Source organism: Pelobates fuscus, chromosome 10, assembly GCF_036172605.1.
Source record: "Pelobates fuscus isolate aPelFus1 chromosome 10, aPelFus1.pri, whole genome shotgun sequence".
In the NCBI taxonomy this organism is placed as follows: Eukaryota; Metazoa; Chordata; class Amphibia; order Anura; family Pelobatidae; genus Pelobates; species Pelobates fuscus.
The window spans coordinates 52,585,811-52,608,601 of record NC_086326.1 but is presented as its reverse complement, the minus strand read 5'-3'; the positions used below and the strand labels follow the sequence as shown (position 1 = coordinate 52,608,601).

General features: G+C 39.4%; 1 protein-coding gene across 2 annotated transcripts in view; it reads right to left on the bottom strand.

The window, feature by feature from the left end:
- The window catches only part of ADAM12 (ADAM metallopeptidase domain 12), a 532,069-nt gene that overhangs the window by 261,986 nt on the left and 247,292 nt on the right, over window positions 1-22,791 (bottom strand). For both annotated transcript variants that reach the window (XM_063434720.1, XM_063434721.1), the window contains exon 4: window positions 214-292. In XM_063434720.1, the coding sequence (XP_063290790.1) occupies window positions 214-292 (79 nt within the window). The remainder of the gene's footprint in view (window positions 1-213; window positions 293-22,791) is intronic.

The window sequence follows — 22,791 nt, the reverse complement described above, 5'->3', positions numbered from 1 at the left end:
TTACCATGTGGGCAAAGAGTGCTCCTTTAACAGACATGGGACCACACATAGGTTATCGGCGTAGGATACAGACCTTCTGTTGCATAAGTAGTTCCTCCATTAACAAAATGATACATACAGTGGAGACCTTGGTATATAGAAGATCATTTTAACCCTTTTGCTGTTGTGGCTTACATAATGTCGGCACTGCCTTTTTTATGTTGCAAGCCTTACCGTATAATTATGCGTAGTGATCACGGCAGAGCCATCTTCCTTATAATGCGTTGAAGTGAAGCTGCTTGCAAGAAGTCCCCTGAAGGAAAGAAAGCATTTGACTTATTAAAATTAGGAAACAAAAACATACAGTTTGTCATCTCATTTCCAGCAGAACAAATGAAAGAGCTCATTGAAAATATTAAAATAGAAGATAGAGAATCGCCATCTGTGTTTCCAACAATCTTTCAGTTTGAGATACAAATGAGACTAGGAGAGAAAAAAAAAGCCTCTATTGAAAATTGGAAAGATTTTTTTCTGAGTTGAAAATGGTTTTGATTAATTGTGGGATATATTTTCGTTCAGCTACAGGCATCCAGATGGTCTCATATTTTTTTTTTCTTGGGAAAAAAAACAAAAGAGGCAAAAAAAAACCTGAAGTAGACATAATTATTTATACTTAATGGCAAAAAATGGGAACTATTTTTTTTTTTTCTTAACAGTGTTAATTTAAAAGGAAATCCCACTGCCAAATACACTTAAAAATGCGGTTTAATCATTGCTTAAGCATTTTTTTGTAATCCCTAACATTTATTTCTTTATTTTTAGTGCACAGCGTTCTGTTTGCACCGTATGTCTGACTTTTATTTAATTATAACAAATACAAGTCAGTGGGACCTCTCCACATGCTCTCGGAGAATAGTTTATTAATTCTGCATAGGCCATGTTTCAGTAAATTATGTACAGGCATGGCTTATACTGGCTTATGAAAAAAAAGTGACAGAGTAGGGAGAGAGATGCATACCCCCCGAAAAATGGAGCGTCAGTGGTAGTGGGGGGTAAAGAGGGATGGCCTGTGATTCAGTCACATAACTGGCTATGCGCCAAGGGACAGACCCATCTGGAAAGGCAGCAGATCCGCCTATATTAATGGGAGCGTTTCGACCCCAAAAGGTATTTGTCAAGCTTGACAAAGACCTTTTGAGGTCGAAACGTCGCTGTTGTGGTTCTTAATAAAGTACCTGTCTTGAACCAAGGAGTGCCTGGACCATTATTTGATACATTTTGGGAGATCTGGTGTTTGATTCCGGTTCAGCAAGCACCCTGGCTCAGATTTATGGGAGTGAGAGCAGTTCCACACACACTACTAAAAATATATTAATGGGAGGTCAGTCTGGCATGAATGCGCACCAGGCCGCCTGCCAAACCACTGAGGGTGGACCATGGCAAAGAATATCGTTTCAGTGCAGGGCAACTGCTTCTAATGATGAGCCTATAGTAGCCTTTTTGTGGACAATCCCTGGTGTCCCAAATTTAGAGAACAAAGTCAGGACAGTGGGACAGGATTAAAAAAAATCAGAACTGTCTTCCCAAAATCGGAATGGTTGGGAGGCATGGAGATGGCATGTACCAGCCTTGTATCTATATAGGGTATATGTATATGTACATAGTGTAGTTGGCCATCCTGACCAGGATAAATCTGCCATATGTCTAAGAGACTTTAAGACCAATGAGAGTTGGCTAGAGTACAGTGACCCTTCCTATACCATGTAGCTACTTCAATATATAACTGTATAGCAGAAAACTGAGCCACCAAGCCAACAGTTCAAAGCCTGGTAGGATTTGACAATTACAATTACAGGGCACACAATCTCAGTTATTTAATATTTCTTATATAGCATTCTTATCTGATATGCTTTAACCATAGTAATGATGCAGCCTCCATGAGCACATGGGATGTGCAAGATAAATGACCCAACACGCAGAATACAAACCCACCAGAATAGAGACAGAGAAAATACCTATACTGGTCCTCAGAATGGCCGGATAAAACAGAATATAATAAAGTAACGTCAGAAGAAGCCAAGGTCAAAGGGAGCCAGAAAAACATAATAACAATAGCCAAAGCCTGGTCAAGGGAGACAGAAAACAGAAATAATAGGAAATAATAATAAAATAAATAATAAAATTAAAATAATAAATAATAGGAAAATAGTCAGGAATAAGCGGAGTCAATACAAATTACATAATTATAACGCACTCTTGGGACACTAGAAACCTAGGAACCACAACACGGTTCTGTGTTTTGGGCCAAGTGAGCTCTTATATGATTGGGATCGTTGGTGTTTGGCCCCACTGACATCATGATGCCGGCTTGGATTAGTAGGGGCGTGTGCACAACGGCTCGCGTCAAGGAGGCTGTTGGAGTGCAAAGGAGGCAGAGAGGCGGCAGTCCGCTGGATCAGGGAAACAGCTGATCGGCAGACCGCCAAGGTAAGTATATGAATTCTCACAGAATGCACCAGAATCCAAAGTTATATTACTACTGGACAACTGAATAATCTGAATTTTGATGTTATAATTGGGTAAGGACAAGTAGACACCAAATTGGTGGATGCACTGTAGGCGCTAGGTAAAAATGGTAGTGGAAGGAGGGTCTGATAAATTAGACTGGAAAGGAGGTTGGCTTAGAATGGGAAAGGGGATGATTAATAGATGGTCAAAGAAGTATTTTGCAAATGGTTGGGTTTTTGAAAAGCGGTAAACAAGGTGGCTAATGGGTTTTAGGTTATGATAGTGAAGGAATGGAGAGGTAAGGGGTATAGCAAGAGATAAGTGGGTATGAGGTATGGAGGTACAAGTTCATAGATGGACATGCATAGAGCATTTAAAAATTGCACATTAAATAGCTAGAAATTGAAAGAAGTGAATAGAAGGAGAAATAACAAGATGCTAGGTTTTCTATGCTATAGTGAGTCACCGTATATATATATATATATATATATATATATATACATACATACACACACACACACACACAAACACACACACACATAATATATGTTATTCTCCATATCAGGAGTGCTTATTTTATTAATTACTCTTTTGCTGAAAGGTACACTTAACCCTGTTTAGAATCAAGTCATGGCGCCTAAGAATTGACTTATACTGGGGATACTGTTGGCGCACTAATCACTGAAGAACCTCACCAGCTATACCAAAGTTATAACATAGAAAACTAATGCATCGTTTGTAGTTTAACAACTAAAATGGATTGCCCTAATAAAATCAAAGTAACATTATCAGGATTATTCAGTAAAGTGAGCATTCAAAGTAAATTTCCATTTTTAGGTAGAATAAGCCGAACCAGTAGCACAGTGGACTTGAAGAATGTTTTAATCTGAATTTGAAATTCACTATAAGTTCTCACTTTCGTGAATAACTCTGTATATGAATATCAATGTGTATATCAATAATACGCTCTGAAAGCACACCGGAATGTTTCGGATTGCATTGCACAGCCAAGCAGGCAAAGGGTTTTCATTTTCCGCCTGGTTCTTATGTGGAATCTAATTCCACTCGCCCAATATATTGTGATGCAGAAAATAATTTATCAGTAATAGCACCAGCTAGGTCATTGACCTTGCAGACCTACTTCTCCTTGATTAAATTCTATTCTGTGCAAGGTCAGTACGAGAATGACAAAATGACACTCATCTGAGATAATAACACAATCTCTCAACTATGGGAGTTTATTTCCCAGCTGTTTTGATTTCCAGCGAGCTACTGAGCAGAAAATATTAGAATTCAAAGCAAGGGTACCCACTTCATCTGATAAACGGCAAATATGTTCCCGGAAAAAAAAAAAAAAGGCAAATATCACTTATGATCTTACTGTTTATACACACACACGCACATACATTATTTATACAGAATATCTCTCTCTCTCTCTATATATATATATATACACACACACACACACACACACACACAGAGATGCACAGATTCTAAAAGGATGCTAAGTAACATTACCACTGCATCAATTCTTAATTATAAAGACCATCTATAAATTGCTTAAACAAATTAAACGATTTGTACATGTTTGGATTGTCTCAGAATTTCGCTTTATTGGCCAGCAGAATCGGTGATAGTTGAATAGCATGTTTTTATTATTGTATTTTTATTGAGAAGTTTTTCCAAGATATTTTTTTTTCTTGATTTATTAAAAGACATGATTATGATTAAAATGGCCATTAACTCTTTTCATGACAGGCACTGTGCTTGTCAACGGTCATCATAGAATTTTCAAATCTACCAAATTCTGGAATAAGAACCAGAGAGCACTATAACTCTGAAAACAAGGATGTGAACAGTTTTTTTTTATTTTACTACAATGCTATTTTTTATTTATTTATTTTTTATGAAAACAAATGCATTACGCTAATCTACCTAGCAATTTAATCACATGGGTTATCATAATTTGGAAGCTGGAAAAAGCATACTAATTTAGGAGTTGATTCTCCTTTTTGGCTTCCTTCCAAACGTAAGAAAAGATTAATACCAATTCAGATTGCCAGCTACTTAAACTAATTGGATCAATGAGATTAAGAAACCGAATGGATCCAAATAAAATTGATTTATTGCATTCTTCACATTTCCTGCACAATTCCGCTTGACTTCTAAAGTGCCTGTGAAGTGTGAACGCCCAATTATCGATACAGAGAAACATCCAGCAGTGTTTGAATTTACAAATAATACACAGGAGGGCAACAGATCGCAGGTAGGTGCAAATGCGAAGCGACTGAATTCACCAATATAAGAGTCTCTGTATGCCCCAGCTGACAAAAGCGAAAATGACAAATAAGGTATATATGGTCAAATTAATTATCTTTCTTCATAAAATATTTTACTAGGAGGAATTAATTGAGATTTCTAATTTTCTTTTATGTCCTGGATAGCATATACAAATGCATTGTTACACATACAATAGGAGACATGTACAGTACAATTAGAATTCATTATAACAAAGTGGAGACAAAGAGTTATAGCCTGCTCTGTTGAATAATTAACAATGTCACCATAAAGATCCACAACATTATGCAGTGCTAGATTAAGTAAAGAGCAGAATAATAATTTTATTTAAAACATAAAACCAAAACACACTGTGTTCTGAAATTCCTTCTTGAAAGCTTAACATTTCATGGAAATTGGGTTATCTATAAATTACAGGTAAATAATATTAAAGGGGGTGTAGCCGGGCAAATATAGTTCCATATATGTATTCTATCTGGCTTGAAGCCACTTATCTTGCAAACCACTTCACTAATTCTTTGCTCAACAGCTCCACAATTGTACTCAATATTCCATTTACAACATGGCAGGTTGTCCAGCTTTTTGGTAGGAGATCAGCAAATGGGAAAAGCCAACCAGAAAACATCACTGTAACGGAACCGCTGGCACCCTGACCGGGTACCTTCCGCTGACTGATGCTACTAGTGCTTTCCGAGGACTCCAAGCACTCCACCTGACACCATAATCACTGTAGACCCCACGAACCGCTGCAGCTTGGTTGGGGTCTCGCCGTCTCCACCCACTATGGACCCAAGACCAGGGTCCAGCTTCCAGTAGGTCGACCTCTCTGAATTCCAGAGAGCAGGAACAGGAACAAGCTCTTAGCAGAGCTTAGTGATTATACCCTTGGGAGTATAGTGATAAGAGCAATCCCCAGAGTGTAGTTCTCCAATCCACCAAACATGAGCCGAACCTTCATGTAGGTACAAGATGATCTGTTTAATCAGCACCAAAGGGCTTTCTTTTATGCAAGTTTTTACACACAGTTACCACCCACATGGTTTTGTAGAACAGCCAATCAAACACATAATAATACAGTCAGACACTCCCAGTTAGGACACACAAACCCTCCCCTCTGTCTGTGATATAATTACTGTACACAATGGGTTAACTTAATTATCCCAGGCAGTAAAATACACAGTTTCATACAATATTCATGACTTCCAAACCATACATGCAATTTCCATAAAAGTTACATATTCTGAACCAGCATAATCAGTATACAAACATATTCAAAAATCATACAATTTGGTCCAGTGGTTCAAAAGATAGATGGAAGTCCTATTTGACCGACTGCAAGCATTGCTTTCATGCCCAAAACAGTTCCACAGATTTAGGCTGTGCAGCCGGTCAATTTTCTCCTCTGTCCTGGAGATAATTGGCTTAAGTAACTGTAGTAAACTCAATTATCTCCAGGTACAGAAAATATCACAATCATAAGTCACAACTGCAACAAAACACATTAACATACATAACTAATATTCTATAGAACTGAACCCCCACATTTGGAGCACTCACTATAGCTGAACAGCGCTCAGATACCACGAACACAGTCAAATCGCCATGGGGTTAAAGTTTAGCAAGGGCTGATGAGAGACCGAGGAGGGACAAAGCAGCCAGTTCCAACTGGTCTGGCAGTGTCCTTGGGACAACGCTTTGCTGGAGAACAATGGGACAGGAAACAGGGGAGGGGAAGAGGCACACCTTGCCAAGGATTCAAAGGGGCAGAAAAAGTGTCCCAAAATCCAATAAGCCCAAACAGACTTTTTAAATGGCAATACTTCCCAGGGGCCATAGTCACAAGGCAAGAGGCTGGCAAGCAGGCCTCTCCAAAAGCCAGGGGCAAAGGGCAGTTGGTCACATAAAAACCCAGTGACAAAAGGCCGTTTATCACAATCACATCTTCCTAAAACCTGCAACAACTGCCAATTGTTATTGGTTTTGTGTATTTTGAAATGTGTAACCTTCTAAAAAGACAAGTTTGTTAGCTAGGTAAGAAACACGTAAACAAGAGAAATATCAATGTATTCTTTTTTCTATAGCTATTTCTAAGTTCTAAGTTTAGTGCAGTTATTTCAAAGATTCTAAATAGATGAGTATTGAGGAAATGTTTGGAAATTATGTGGGGAGGAGAGCCAACGTTGATGTGAACTCCAAAGAAATGGGGTATATCGGGAAAAATGATATCACCCAACAGAAAGAAAGCATTTGATATGAAAGAAGCCCAAGAATGCAACATCAATATAGTACAAAGCAGGTACCTCACTCCTCACAATGAACAATAGATATGTGTCTGCACAAGCCATTTACATTAAGACAGGCAAATATGTAAAAAAGTCCTAGTCAGTGTATGAAGAGGACTTTCTACTATGCATTGTGAGATCATGCCCACTTCAGAGCATCTTGCACACTGATTTGTACCACCATAAAGATGGCAGGATGGATATAAAAGCGTAATAAATATTGAAATGATTTAAATAAGATGTGAAGGCCGCTTTCAATAAAGTGATAAAACCATGATGAATTACGACAATCACATGTTGAGAAGTAATTGTGAAGGCGATCAATATGTTATGTGCAATATTCCTTGCTCAAAAAATCCACCCAAGTCCATTGGAAATATAAAGAAGATTGCCTTACGGAAGTGGAATGAATCTGTATATGGGCAACAACAAGTACTATAAAACATGCTAGGTTAAACCTTGAATGTTACTCCACCGGCATTTTACTCCATGTGGACAATTTAGATAGCAGATAGAAATGCTACCGGAAATTATGGGTTTTTCCAAATAACAATTAAGAATAAACCATTAAAAATGTAATTTGAGAAGGAAATTGCTTCATAATCATCCTGCAGATTTAACATATATTATTGCTTTAATAAATTAACTTTTAATTTAACACAATGGTATTTAATATGTCGTTAAAAGTGAGTGAACAAAGTACATGGTGTTGCAAGACCTGATTTCAGTATTTAATTCCCTACAGTAAAAGGGACACTTTATTTAAATACCAGTATTTTCAGAACATACCTCCTCTCTTCCACCATATGAATTTATATATGCCACTGTTTAAATGGATACTATAAATGGTCTGGATGCAGTGTCCAAGGTCCCTTAACTCTGCAGTGGTAATTATTGCAGTTTATTAAAAACTGCCAAGGTTAACTCCACTACTACTAGACAGACACTAGAGTGACTTCCAGGTCGCTTGGTGACTTTTGGTCAACTGACGTTGGACGTCCTCACGCTCTGCATGGATTCTACTTTGGTGAATTTTCATAGCAGCTTGAAGCTTCAGAGAAAGTCTGTCGAAACAAACCTGTAGTGGGGTCTGGTTATATGGAACCTTGGTGAAATAGTAGAATGGTAAATGTCAGTGACGTATTTAATTTACTGGCCATCTTCATTCATAGCCCTTTGGACTGATTGGGCTGTGACTTGTCACTCACCACGAAAGCAAATAATGAATACTTATAAACATGAATTATTATTTTAATGTTTCATTGTTCGGACAAAACTTATTAAGGATATACATTTTTTATGTATATACTCATTTGAAATGGTGATCTTTTTTAACAGGCATGTTAAAGCTTAAGAATGACTGACAGGACAAATGTGTCTTGTTATGGAACTTTGGTAAACGGGTAGTTTGGAGAGTGTCCATGGAAGATTCAATTTGACAGCCAGCTTCACCTGTAATCTCTCAGACTAACTGGGCCAAGACTTGGCACTCACAGCGGAAGGTAAAGATGATTAGAACAAGCAGGATCACCACCTGGAGTGTCAGTCAGGGAACAGTCAAATAGACATACGAGTACGGTTAGTAATCGAATATGCTTAATTTTGAGGGGTGCAGAAATCACGCATAATTCATTCATCACTGGTGTTAATGACAGAAGGTCCTGTATTGGGACATTTTTTACTACTTGATGGCAAGTCTAGGATTGAGTCCAATTCTTAAATGCAGATAGAGGCGGGACAGAAACATTTATTACCACACCTTAGTGTGGGCTGGACTTAATGAAGACAAAGACATCTTATAAAAATATGTTATTTCATATATTTACTACAGACTAAAGAATTTGTATGAATTTTGGTCGATCCATGGGTCTTGTGAATTCTTTAACTCTGAAATGCCACATTGATGAATTTTGGACCACCTGAACAAATTTATTTTAATTTTTTTTTTACGATTCAATTTCACAGAACCAAATTTATTTTCACTGTGCAAAAGCCTAATTTACTATATTAACATGGCTGTTTAAAGGAATTGTTGAGATGAGAGAAAATAATGACTTTCAGCATTGTTTTATATCTTAAGAGGGCACAGTAAATAATCAGATATTTTTATAAAACATTTGAGCTCCCAGTTGCCTGAAAAAGAGAGAAACAACATTGAAAAGAACAAGTGTCAAACTCTGCATTTCACTGGGAAGCTGACAAAAAAACAACAAATTACATTTACAATTTACAGAAACAAAAAGTAAACAATGGCTTTTTAAAGTCTTTGTCCCAGACGTCTGCATTTAGATTTTAATGAGGGTGTGAGGCAGAAAACATCTAAATCTTGCTATTTTGGCTCTCACTCACCCTCCAATCACTAAACATCTTGACATTTGTGTATGGATGCCTACATTTCATAAACATTTTTTCCCAATTAACACAGGCTCATCTGCTAATTCCTTTCTGAACACGTCTAATCAATCCCTGACTTTGGTGTTAATTAGATCATGTCTGCTATTTCTAACCTTTTCTCTCTTGTCGTACCTCGTTTCTGGATTTTGTGATTTTAAACATTTGTGAAAAATCTGTTATTTTAAGAATATAAATATTCTTGTCTGATTAAAAAAACGTACATGCAGAAAATTAATGTCTGATCTGCATTTGTGTGTATAATGTCAAGGTTAAAGATTAAATATGCATTTACATTATATGCCACATAGTATCTACATACATGAGCTTCTGGTCAGGGAGCCAAGAGTGACCTAGTAAAGAGGTGATTGGGAAGATGAAACCTAGATTTATAAATATAAATACTTCACCTACGTATCGAAAAGATACTTGTCAATAAATACTCCTCAGATACATTGAATGTGAATATTGGACAAGCATGATAGGTTTGAAGATACCCTACTTTTAAGCAATAAGGCCCTCCCAGATTGGTATGACACTTCGGTTCATACATCTGTCATAAACCAGAGTAGATAAATATTATACCCAACCATTACAAGGTTTTATACAACTTTAAGGCCCAATTCTCAAACCATCTGTGCAAAAAGCCTCTTCAATTCAACACTACAACTTTAAGGTATAGTTGAAATTCAGGAGATGCTGCACCGGATTTCTTTCACCTTTGCCACTAGATTATTACTTTATTATAATAATGTTATCATTGTGATCTGTAGTGTAGTAATGTAATATTTTGTACTTGCAGTTACATGTAGTAATTCATAATCTGGCTGTTAGGTTTTGATTTGCAAAATTCTAAACTGTATATCACAAATGTTTCTTGTGCCCTCCCACTCCTCCCCCATGCTTGCCACTCTTAGCTGTTAATTCCTTGAAATAACCGTTTATCTCTACTCCTCCTTAGGCCTAATTCCCAGACCATCTCTGCAACAAGCCTCTTAAATTCTACTTCTACTCCTATGCTGGATTGATTGCCATCTTCAACGCTGTAGATGGGGTGTAAATGACACAAGCATTGTCACCTTGGTGAAGAAAAATGCCTAAAAAATGATGCAGATTTGGCAGGTAATCCAACAGTAAATCTTTGGCGGTTTCAAATTTTGACTGGCATAGCTCCCCTTGAATTTGTTTGTTGATACTTCCCTACAGTAAGCAGATAACATCTAAGCAGTATTACTCATCTTTTTACGTTTACTGTGCATCATTTAGACTTATTTTTTAGAACTAAAACTACACAATTAAAGGGACACTATAGTCACCTGAACAACTTTACCTTAATGAAGCAGTTTTGGTGTATAGAACATGCCCCTGCAGCCTCACTGCTCAATCCTCTGCCATTTAGGAGTTAAATCCCTTTGTTTATGAACCCTAGTGTTGCAAAAAGGTGCTTTGGAAAACGACGACTTTTCGTGAAAAATATCACCCGGTTTATTGATGTTCTTTTCCAAATGATCGGTATTAAAATGTTTTTTAATCTCAAATAACAAAACTAAAATAGGTAAATAACGTTCTGCATCCGTGCACAACACTAGCCATTTAGCTTTCGTTATTTACTATAATATATATATGTATATATATATATATATAAAAAAAACTCTACCGTATAATAGACATAGAAAGAGCAAATACCGTGTATTCTTTAAAAAAAACCAAAAAAAAAAACACTAACACCATCAGGAATTTGATCTGTTCATGTAAAGATCCAGAGCTTTTCACAGAAATGCTAATTATTGTTGTACCGAGTCTAATTAAAGATTGGAGTTAGCCCTCACAAAAGCCAATATGCAAAGTCGCAAAGGGCTTGCCATGAGTATGGACAAATGTCTAAGAATACCTAAAATCAAGAACCGTAATTAAGTCCAACTTATCAATATTTGTTAAACAGGCAAACAACTTATCAATATTTGTTAAATGGACAAACCCCAAGGATACAAACGCCATGAAAACTATTTTGCCATGTGCCAATGTATGCTACTTTTTCTTACGGATGAAAAGGATTTGTCAATCGGTATACAATATGTGCAAAAGGTGAAATTAAATGCTCAGAATCACCAGTATAAAAAGGGGATTAGTAAAATGAACTCACAGTAATCTAGTAAAGGTAACTTGTTTGCATATTTGTTGTGTTTTTGTTCTCTTAAATTAGAAATGAACTGGATTTAATTGTTGAATTCAGACACAAAGTAGTTTTTATTCAAAGGGGCTCTTCAGCTGAAGTCGATGTATAAAATATGTAAAAGATAATTAGAGGGACACTACAGTCACCCAGACCAATTCATCTCAATGAAGTGGTCTGGGTGCAGTGGTCCTGTTTTTTTTCAAGAAACTGAAATATTTATATTGCATGGTTAAATCCAACTCTAGTGGGCGCTTCTGCTGCACTGACCGAGTAAAACTCGGTTACATGACATGGAAACCCTTAGAAAAGCATGCAGAAGCTTGTATGTGTATGATCCTCCATGGGGAGCATTGGATTGGATCATATTGGAGGAGGTGATGCCTCCTCAATGATATTGTGGGAGGCAGAATAGTTGAGAAGCTGGAACAGAGTTAAGTTTTAGCTTTATTTTAAATTTGTATTTTTTTTACATTTGGACTGGGCAGGGCAAAAAAAGGGTAACTAAAAAAAAAAGTGTTTTATAGAAACATTGTTTTAAGGTGGTAGTAAAACATTAAATTGTTATGTTGTAATTGGAAACAAGGCACTATTTTTCCTGAACTCCACCCAAATACTGGACCATACCATTATGCAAAAAAACAACATTTTGGAACTGGATTGTATCAAGCTGACAAGAGCTTGGATGATCACATTTTACAATACAATAAAAGAACATTGTTTTTAGGTTGTAGTAAACCATTAAATTGTTATCATATTGTAATTGGAAACAATGCACTTTTTTCCTGAACTCCTCCAAATACTGGACCATACCGTTATGCAAAAAAAAAAAAAACGTCATTTTGGAACTGAATTGTATCAAGCTAACAGCTTGGATGATCACCTTTTACAATACAATAAAATAACATTGTTGAGAAGATTTTTTTTTCTTATATGTGAAGGGCATTCATGTGAAATCAAAATATTAACATGAAGCCCCACATTTGGATGAACAGAGATATAAACGATTAAAATTATTCACATCCTGGATTTATGAATTTTACTTACTATTTATAAAAGTAAAATCTGATTTGGCATTTAAAACGTAATCTTTCAAGCGCCAGATCTGCATCGTCAGTACTTAAATAGTGAAAAAAATATTATTCCTATGCAGTATAAATGCAAAGAAAAACTTATCTGAAAGTTAGTGCTGATAAATGTCACCTAACTTGTTACCTACTGATACCATTGTAAGCCATTGTTGATCAAAATTCACAGAGAAGGTCGTTCTGACCTTTATAAAATACAGAGGTATTTCTGCAAAAGGCAAGATGGAATATTTTAATTTCAAAGTAGCACATTCTCAAGACTGCATATATGGTAGAAAAGTAATGTCCAATTGTATTAGTCGAAATTGGATGGTTTTTAAAAGTAGAGCAGCCGAAGTGTACCCTTCTGCTGACAATCTCCAAATTTAAACCGCAATCCCTCGATACCACTTGTCATCAGGAGTGTTCCCTGAGCTCTTCTGCCCCAGTAAAAAAACAAAAAAAAAAAACACAAAAAAAAAAACAAAACCAAAACAACACTTGCTTGTTTTAAAAGCTTGTACTGATACTTTATGTTCAACACCAATTTAAAGGGATATTTAATGTGGTTAGGAAACTAAGAATCTGAGAACACTTAATAGAGCTGCAGGTAAATCACCCACTAAATGGTTACAATGCCGTGCTGTGCTTGGAATACATGTTCTAGAATCAGGTGCTTTGTGCAGTCACAATGCAATCCAAGGACAAAAACACTAATTACGAGCCAGGTATTGTTAAAGGGACAATATAGTGTCAGGAATACAAACCTCTATTCCTAATGATATAGTGCCTTTGCCCCTGGTTATATATAGGTTTTACTCCCCTTCTTCCATTAAAAATGATTAAATAAAACATGGACTCCTCCTGGAATAATTAATTTTAATGTCCTTTATAGAGGAGCATTGGGCAACTGATAAGGTTGTGCGGCAAGATGATATATAATGCTTTCCTATGAGCTTTTGCGTCATGTGACGGATTTTTACTCAGTCACTGCAGAGAAAGTGCCTCTGGTGGCTGTCAGGTAGACAGCCCGTAGAGGTGAATTTGTCCGTGCAATGGAAACATTGCAATGTCTACAATTTGCAAGATTTTACACTGCGGGGTTGAAACTGAAGTACCATTGCACCCAGACCACTTTATTGAGATGAAGTGGTCTGGGTGACTTTACTGGTCCTTTAATTAAAGGAAGACATTTGAAATAAAGAGACTCTGATAATAGTAACAGTTAATCCTCCAGTTGGTACTACGAACTACAACTTGAGAAGAATCAGGAAATAACATCATAGACATATCAGCATTAAATAAACACTAATCTGCATCATGTAGACATATGTTTCAGGAAACCGGTACACACAAGAATCCTCATTAGTTAGCAATTACCTACACTAGCACCCCAACGTGTTTAAATGTTGGCTGAGTATTTGGGAAATTCCCACAAATGTATAACACATCTAGGATAATCTGTACTGATCAAAATAATCCTTGATAAAGGCATAGGTGATTTAAAAGAAAAAAAAAAATGTGGTAAGAGGAACTAGAACTAGGCAAATGGAATGGAATCACTATGACCCCATATTGACAAAAGGGAGGTTAAATCCTTCCGCATGCCCCTACTCGCGGCATGCCTCGACTAGGGGCATGTTGCATAAACAAATTTAAAACTACTAGTGACTGGTCAGCTATTGCTATTGCTGCCCAGTCACTAGTGCAATAAGGGGGGAACTGGCACAGGTTAAATCATGCCGCATGCTCTACCTGTGCCAGGTTCCCCATGCAGTCGGGGCATGTCGCCTAAACAACAAGCTGTCATTTAAAACTGAATCTAAAAATCAGTATCTTATATAGAAACGATAGAGAGCTACGGTAAGAGTATGTGTAACCAAAAGTTATAGCAAAAACTATAATAATGTTGCAATATGAAAAAGTAGCTATTTAGATCAGTAACACAATAAGGCTGTGCTACTGATCTAAATAGATACTTTTTACACATACTCTTTACACTTCTATACAAGACAGATTTTTATCCAGCTTTAGATGACAGCGAGCAGCCTGCTCACTGTCATTTAAAAATACTAGTGACTGGGCAGCTATTGTAATAAGGGGGGGTGAGGGCTGGCACAGGTTGACCTATTCCCCCATGGTGGGGAACACAAATAACTAAAATGGGTGGAGGTGCCCCCCCGCACCTCCACCCGTTACCCGCGGGTCGGGGCTAATAATATAAATGGGGAAAGATAATGTTCTCCCGGTCCCCACCCATGAGCGGTGGGTGGGATCCCTAAATAAATAATGGGGGGGGGGACCTAATGTCCCCCGCAGGTCCCCTCCATGACCGGCGGGTGGGGGCATAATAAATAATAAAGTAACTAGGGGCCCCAAGCCCCTAGTCACTCCTCCCCAATAAAAATACACTACCTACCCCCCTCACCCTAATAATAATAAGGGGAGGGGGCAATAAACTAACCCTGTGAAATAAAATGTCATACTTACCATTTGATTTCTTCTTTTCTTTCTTCAGCCCCCAAAAAACTAAAAATACATAATACACGTCGCAACTGTTTAAATTAAAAAAGACGGTAAAAAATAATCCTTCACCCATGAAGGACTAGGTGCAGAATGAGCTCCACAGGGCAGGGAAAGGCTTATAAAGCCTTCCCAAGCCTTGCAATTAGGCTCAGAGTGCTCTGATTGGTTGGTTTAAGCCAACCAATCAGAGTGTTCTGACAGGTTAATGAAGAGACTGACAGGTAAGTCTCTACATTTACCTGTCACAGCACTCTGATTGGTTAGCTTGAAATCAGAGTGCTCTGTGTCATTTTACACAGCGTGGGAAAGTTCTTTGGAATTTTCCCATGCTGTGTAATTTGACTCATAACACTGATTGGTTTCTTTTCAAATTGAAAGCAACCAGAGTGTTGTTATGAGTCAAATTCTTATGTTGGTCACATGTGTCTGTGCCTGCCAAGAGCTATAATGTAACACATTCTAATCATACCAAATTACACATACCATGGTATGTGTGACCTCACACTGGGCTTGATTCTGATCTGATTCTGAGATAAACATAGAAAAATTACATCAGTTAGAGGTTAGTGACTGCTCATGTGCCTCAGTTTTACTTAAAAGGCAAACAGGAGAGCAGTAAGAAAGCAAACCAAGTAAGTTGTGCAAGATCTTCTTTCTAACATTGTCAAAGCAAGTCTACCTTGCTCTGTCCTGATCTAGAAGAGAGAGACACATTTTGCAAATATCTCCTGATCATTTCTTCTCCTCAGGAAGTTAAATGTGAAATGCATTGCAAGCCATGTGAAGCACTGCCTAGGACAGATCGGCAGTGCGTGGACGACAAGTTCTCGTAAATCTAAGGTTATTTGTTTCCATACTGTGGTTCTTCGGCTTAGTCGCACAGTCATACTGCCCAATGACAATATAATTTCTTATCATGACCCACACAGGAAGTTTATACACAGGGATAGTGGTGAAGAAAATTGCACAGACACACCAGGAAAATTCTCCAACTGCACTGCAATTAATTTATGTACAAATTATAAGGCAGCATTTTTAATATAAAGGCCATATGTATGATCAAATTAAACTATACCATACTTTAAAATTGCCTTAATAAGTAAAGATATGGTTTAGTTTAATCTGAGCATTAAACTGTCAGTCTAAGCACCATCACTACTACAGCTGGTTCTAGAATTTATGGTGCTAGGAATGCCTTGGGCTGTCCAACAGTAAGTGCTTAAGCTACGTCCAAATCCTTTGCTGAGAGGAACTTTTTTGGTGTAAAATGTAGGGTTAAAAAAAAGACAATTCAATGAACAGCACTAAATGTATGGATTACGTACGTAAAAGGAATAAATTACACATTTTACACTTAACATGTCCAAATATTCCTCTATTATTGTATCAGCTTCACCTTCCTAAACTCCGTAATCAACCCCTCTCTGCCTTATACACCAGTCTCGGAGGAGATACTTTACACCGTGAAAGAAAATACAGCGCCTCAGAAAAGTGGAATGCATTCTTGTGAGCTAGTCTCCCCTACAATCCTCACTGCCTTATCACAAAACACAATATATATATATTTACAAAGCGCTACGGAATCTGTTGGCGCCATATAAATGGCAATAATAATAATAATAATAATAATAATAATATATACAAACCCTAGAAACCTCTATACGACACATCACTCCGTAACCATCCTATCACCGTCTATGTATATAACAATATACACAATTAGAATATTTTCTAGAAAAAATCCCATTTCTAACTCTTATCAGTAGCTCTGAATAACTTCACTGAACACAGACCTGCCACATTCTCCACTGAATGCAGGCATGTCACTCCCCCCCTAAACCTGTACATCACAGAAAGCAAGAGAGGGAGGGGGGAGAGAAATTGAGACAGAGTGCAAAAAAGGGAGAGAGAGAAACGAGAGAAACTGCAGGCATGAAGGTTAACCATGTGAGCGCCGTAAAGCAACAAGACAGAAGGACAGAGACTTATACGTTACAATTATTGCAAGCAAAGAGGCACATAAACAGATGAAGACACAATATACAGACTGCACTACACACGCACAGATGTAAATACACCACACACAATATAACTACAATTAAGCAATCATCACAATACAATATGAATAAGGTCACTGGGTGACATTTGAAAACCAGAAATCTTTGCCAACTTCTTCATTTTCAGCATAGCTTCTTCTCCTGCCCTCTCTTTAACAATATCACAAGCCAAATAACCTTTGAAGGTCTAGCATGTTCTTGTCCTATTTTAACCAAACAAAGAGCTCCACGTGATAGGGACAGAGGGAGAGAGAAGAAGAAGAGTCTACAGTGCTTGACTGCCACGAGGACCTGAGTCCCGTGCGTCTTCCCTAAACGTAGACTAGTTACGGGGGTCAGCCCACCCGAGGTGGTGGTCACGGACTGGAGCGGCTGAGCGTGGGTGACTAACACAGCTCTGGGCAGCAAGTACAGGAGAGGTAGAGAACAAGTGAAAAGATGAACGTGGAGAGGCTAATCAAAAAAACATTTACAGAAATCACAGATATAGAGATGTGCACAGATTCCGGAATCAACGACGAGCCACACAACGCACACACACACCTGGGGTACCCACACTATAGCAACAATTGAACAGGATCCACAAAATAGCAGAAAGTAATGTGGCCACATATTAGAGCAATGTGCATAAAACAGTGAAACACAGCAAATAACCCCTGATCCAGTCAGGACAGTACACGAACAATCCCAGCTTTCTCTAGGCTTCACCGGGTCGTCAATAATAACACAGTAATAATACAATAACCCCACCCTTTACCAGGTGGTCCCCAGCCTTCACCGGCTGTCACAAATGCCCCAACCCTCTTACTAGGGTGGTCCCCAGCCTTTACCGGCTGTCACAAATACCCCAACCCTCTCACTAGGGTGGTCCCCAGCCTTTACCGGCTGTCACAAATACCCCAACCCTCTCACTAGGGTGGTCCCCAGCCTTTACCGGCTGTCACAAATACCCCAACCCTCTCACTAGGGTGGTGCCCAGCCTTTACCGGCTGTCGCGTTCCCTGCCCGCTAGGCAGTTAAGCTAAAATTATTAAAAAAGCAAAACACATACACCGGCCGTCACACACATGCATACAAGCACTCAAAAGGCAGATAGACAATCGACAGGTTTGTTTAAAGAGGCACCGGGTAAGAGTTTACCTGTCTTGTAGCTTTCTGGAAGCCGGAAATGGACACGGAGACAGACCGACACAAAACAGGAGAATACAGACAACGGCTGTATTTTGGATGTGATCAGGCTTCGGTTGTCCCACTTTCTGGGGGTCCGCTCCGGTCCTTGGTTTCCGGCCGTCCAAACCGGCAAAGCCGGTGCCCCACGTTGAGGCGCCAAATGAAGTGGAAATCAATCAATAAATTGATTATTTTGTGTATCTGCCCTTGGCCAAATTAAAGAAACAGTGCGTGCACGCTCCCTGAAGTAATTCACACCAGACACAAGTTTCAGGTTAATGAAGAACTTAAAGAATGTTTATTAGAGGGGGACATAAAACTAATCTGCAGATTCCGAACGTAATAGTATTCCTTTGAGTGCTAGCAGAAAAATTCAACAAGGTTTGTTTTAGACTAATATACAGTAACGGGAATAACTAATAAGTGAGAGTTAATGAGTATTCCATGCTCATGCATTTAATACCATTGTGGCATTTATATATCTATATTGCACAATATACTATTTTTTTTTACCTTTCTTTCCCCTCCTTTCAAGCTGTTTAATTATCTTAAACAGCCAGAAAAAAAAGCATCAAAACATTTTTCTGAACATTTGGATTCTCTCAAGATTCATCGTATATCAATTACGTTATTGCATGTTGTCAAGAAACAACATTCGTCATTAAAACAACAATGTGACTGAAATTTATGAACCGTAATTAGCACAATCAGCAGAGGTAAAAACTCATAGATTAAAGAAAACAATACCGTGCAATTGTAAAAGTGTTATGGGGCTTCATAATTTATTTAACACTATTCCCGCTTAAAAAAATGTAATCAACAACTTTACAGCTTTGGTAAACAGCCTGAACTGTGGCAGGAACATACCGTTTTTAACTCTTTTAACCAGACAACAGTGATTATAGCTTGCTAGTCCATATTTCACTTTAACAGAGCAGTCCACTGCCCAAATAAATAAATACATAAATACATACATACATAAAATCACTGTTAATTAGATATACCCCCAATTAAAACATACATTTATTTAATTATGCATTTTTTCATTTGTGGCAAATGTAAAAACAGCTTGAAACCCTTCCCCTTCTTCCCCAGTCCAGACTTTCTGTGACTGTCCAATCACAGACTTCTCAATGAGCAGGTCAATGAGAAGTCTTTGCAAGGCAGGTGCTCTGGGCAATTTTATAACATGACAGGAGGCTTCATATTGTGCATAATCTTTCTTTACTCCCTCCATAGCAACAAAGAAAAAACATAAGAAACTGAGAACCAATCAAACATAAGCAGTAAGGCGTGACCAACAGCATCCCTTCCCTTTTCTTTGCTGCTCCATCACAATATAAGTACTGAGTGTGGTTTCCTCTTTGTACTTTTACTAGCTTTGCTATTTTCTAGTATTATTGTTTTTTTTATGTATTCAGTTTTTTTTTACCTTGAACTACTTTCCTATATTTTCTATAGTTATTTGATTTGATTTGGGGCTTGAGGGTTTCCCTTCCTCATCCCACAGCCAGCCTTTTGTTCATTTGGGTCTCGGGACATATCCCTTAGGCTTCCCATTTGCGGCCAGTCTGGAGACTGGCACGCTCGCACGATCTCTCAGGTGTGTTCTCTGTTTTCTACTTAACTTTTGTCCTGCAAACGCCTGCCTAGTGCGAACATTCAGGACTTATTTCGGCTTTCGGACTAACTAGTGTGCGTTTGCGCATAAAATTCCCAAACACTTACTCGTTCAGTCCTCTTTCCCTCTGGGTTGTTCCTGCGTTCAACAGGCAAACGCTCGTTCGTCTCCCGAACGTATGAGAAGTTTCAGATTCCCGCGATTTCATGGCCGGTCCCAATGACTCCCATTTTGGCTCTAAAATCTTGCGAGAACCGCGTGGCCTTCTTAGGTACTCCTAAGTCCCCTCCTACGGAGTTTTTTTTCTCTCTCAGCAATATATTTCTACAGATTTCACCTTGCTCCTCAAACTTCATACGGGGACCAGGCTGTAGGTCGGTACCCTGCTTGGGGTGTGTTCAGGACCGGTGCTAGGATTTTTAGTTACACAGGCGAAGATGCATTTTGGTGCCCCCCACCCTCGTTTAAAATAAGGTTCATACAAATACAGAAATAATCATACAGAGACATACAGACACAGACAGAGACATACATGCAGGCATATAGACATACATACAGAGGCATACCGTCATACAGACACATACATACATACATACATACATAGACAGACATACAGAAACATACATACAGAGACATCCAGGCATACAGACACATACACGCATACAGAGACATACCGTCATACAGACACATACATATATACAGGTATACAGAGACATACAGGCATACAGACACATACGTACAAAGACATACAGGCATACAGACACATACATTTGTACATACAGAGACATACAGGCATACAGACACATACATTTGTACATACAGAGACATACAGGCATACGGACACATACATTTGTACATACAGAGACATACAGGTATACAGAAACATACAGACACATACATGCATACAGAAACATACATACAAAGACATACAGGCATACAGAGACCTACATACATACATACATACAGAGACATACACAATTACATACTTACATCAGTTCAATCTTGTCCCCTGGATGCATGCTGTCTGGCTCCTTGGAGTCCTGTCCTGCAGCCCAGCCCCATCACAGGGCGCCAGCCGCGCTGTGTGGTACACAGGGAGCAGGGATATGATGTCATTCATATCCTCGCCCCCTCCAACACATGGCGGCGGGCACCTGGTCGCAGGGGTTGCAGGGCTGTGACCCCTGCGACCGCGGTATGTACGCCAGTGCATGCAGATGCACACACAATTAAAGGACCACTACAGACACCCAGATCACATCAGCTCAATGAAGTGGTCTGGGTGTCAGGTCCCTCTAGTTTTAACCAATGCAGCTGAAAACATACCAGTTTCAGAGAAACTGCTATGTTTCACCGAGGGTTAATCCAGCCTCTAGTGGATGTCTCACTGACAGCCGCTAGAGGAGCTTCCGCTATTCTAAAACACTGAACGTCCATAGGAAAGCATTGAGTAATGCTTTCCTATGGGCGGTTTGAATGCGTGCGCGGCAAGAGCATTTGGAGCTGAGAGGCGGAGGGATCCCCAGCGCCAAGGGAGTCCGGCGCTAGAGAAAGGTAAGTGCTGAAGACACACACACACTCTCACGAACAGATGCATACACACCAGCTAACAGACACACACATTTACTGACAGACACACTCAGCGACAGACATACATACACACTCACTTACAAAACATACACCCTCACTGACAAACACACACTCACTAACAGACATCAAACAGACTCACTAATACACACACAAACACACTCAGTAAGAGACACACAGTAACACACTCACTGACACTCACTAGCAGACACACTCACTGACACTCACTAGCAGACACACTCACCGACACTCACTAGCAGACACACTCACCGACACTCACTAGCAGACACACTCACCGACACTCACTAGCAGACACACTCACCGACACTCACTAGCAGACACACTCACTGACACACTAGCAGACACACACTGACACTCACTAGCAGACACACTCACTGACACACTAGCAGACACACTCACTGACACACTAGCAGACACACTCACTGACACACTAGCAGACACACTCACTGACACACTAGCAGACACACTCACTGACACTCACTAGCAGACACACACTGACACTCACTAGCAGACACACACTGACACTCACTAGCAGACACACTCACTGACACTCACTAGCAAACACACACACTGACACTCACTAGCAGACACACACACACACTAACACTCACACTAACACATGTTTTTTTTTTTTAATTTAATCCCTCAGCCTCCTTACCTTTTTGGAGTGCTGAAGGGATTCCCTGGGGTCCAGTGGTGCTGCTGGGCTCCTGGGCTGGCTGGCTCCCTCCCTGGCTGGCTAGCTAGCTAGCTGGCTGGCTGGCTGACTTGCTGACTGGCTCCCGGGCGGGCGCGAGGGAGCACTCTCCCATGTGTGCTTCCTCTTCAGCTCCCCGCGCACCGCGTAGGGATGCCGGCGCCGGAAGATGACGTCATCTTCCGGCTCCGGTATCAGTATGCGGCGCGCGAGGGAGCTGAAGAGGAAGCACACATGGGAGAGTGCTCCCTCGCGCGCCCGCAGAACCGGGCGCTCGGCCACGCTACAACAGGTCGTCGGTTGGAGGGGAGCGCAGTGCGCTTCCCTCCTTCCGGTCAGCCTGATTTTGCGCCCCCAGGGCCGGTGCGCCCTAAGGCGGCCGCCTGGGCCGCCTTATGGTAGCGCCGGCCCTGG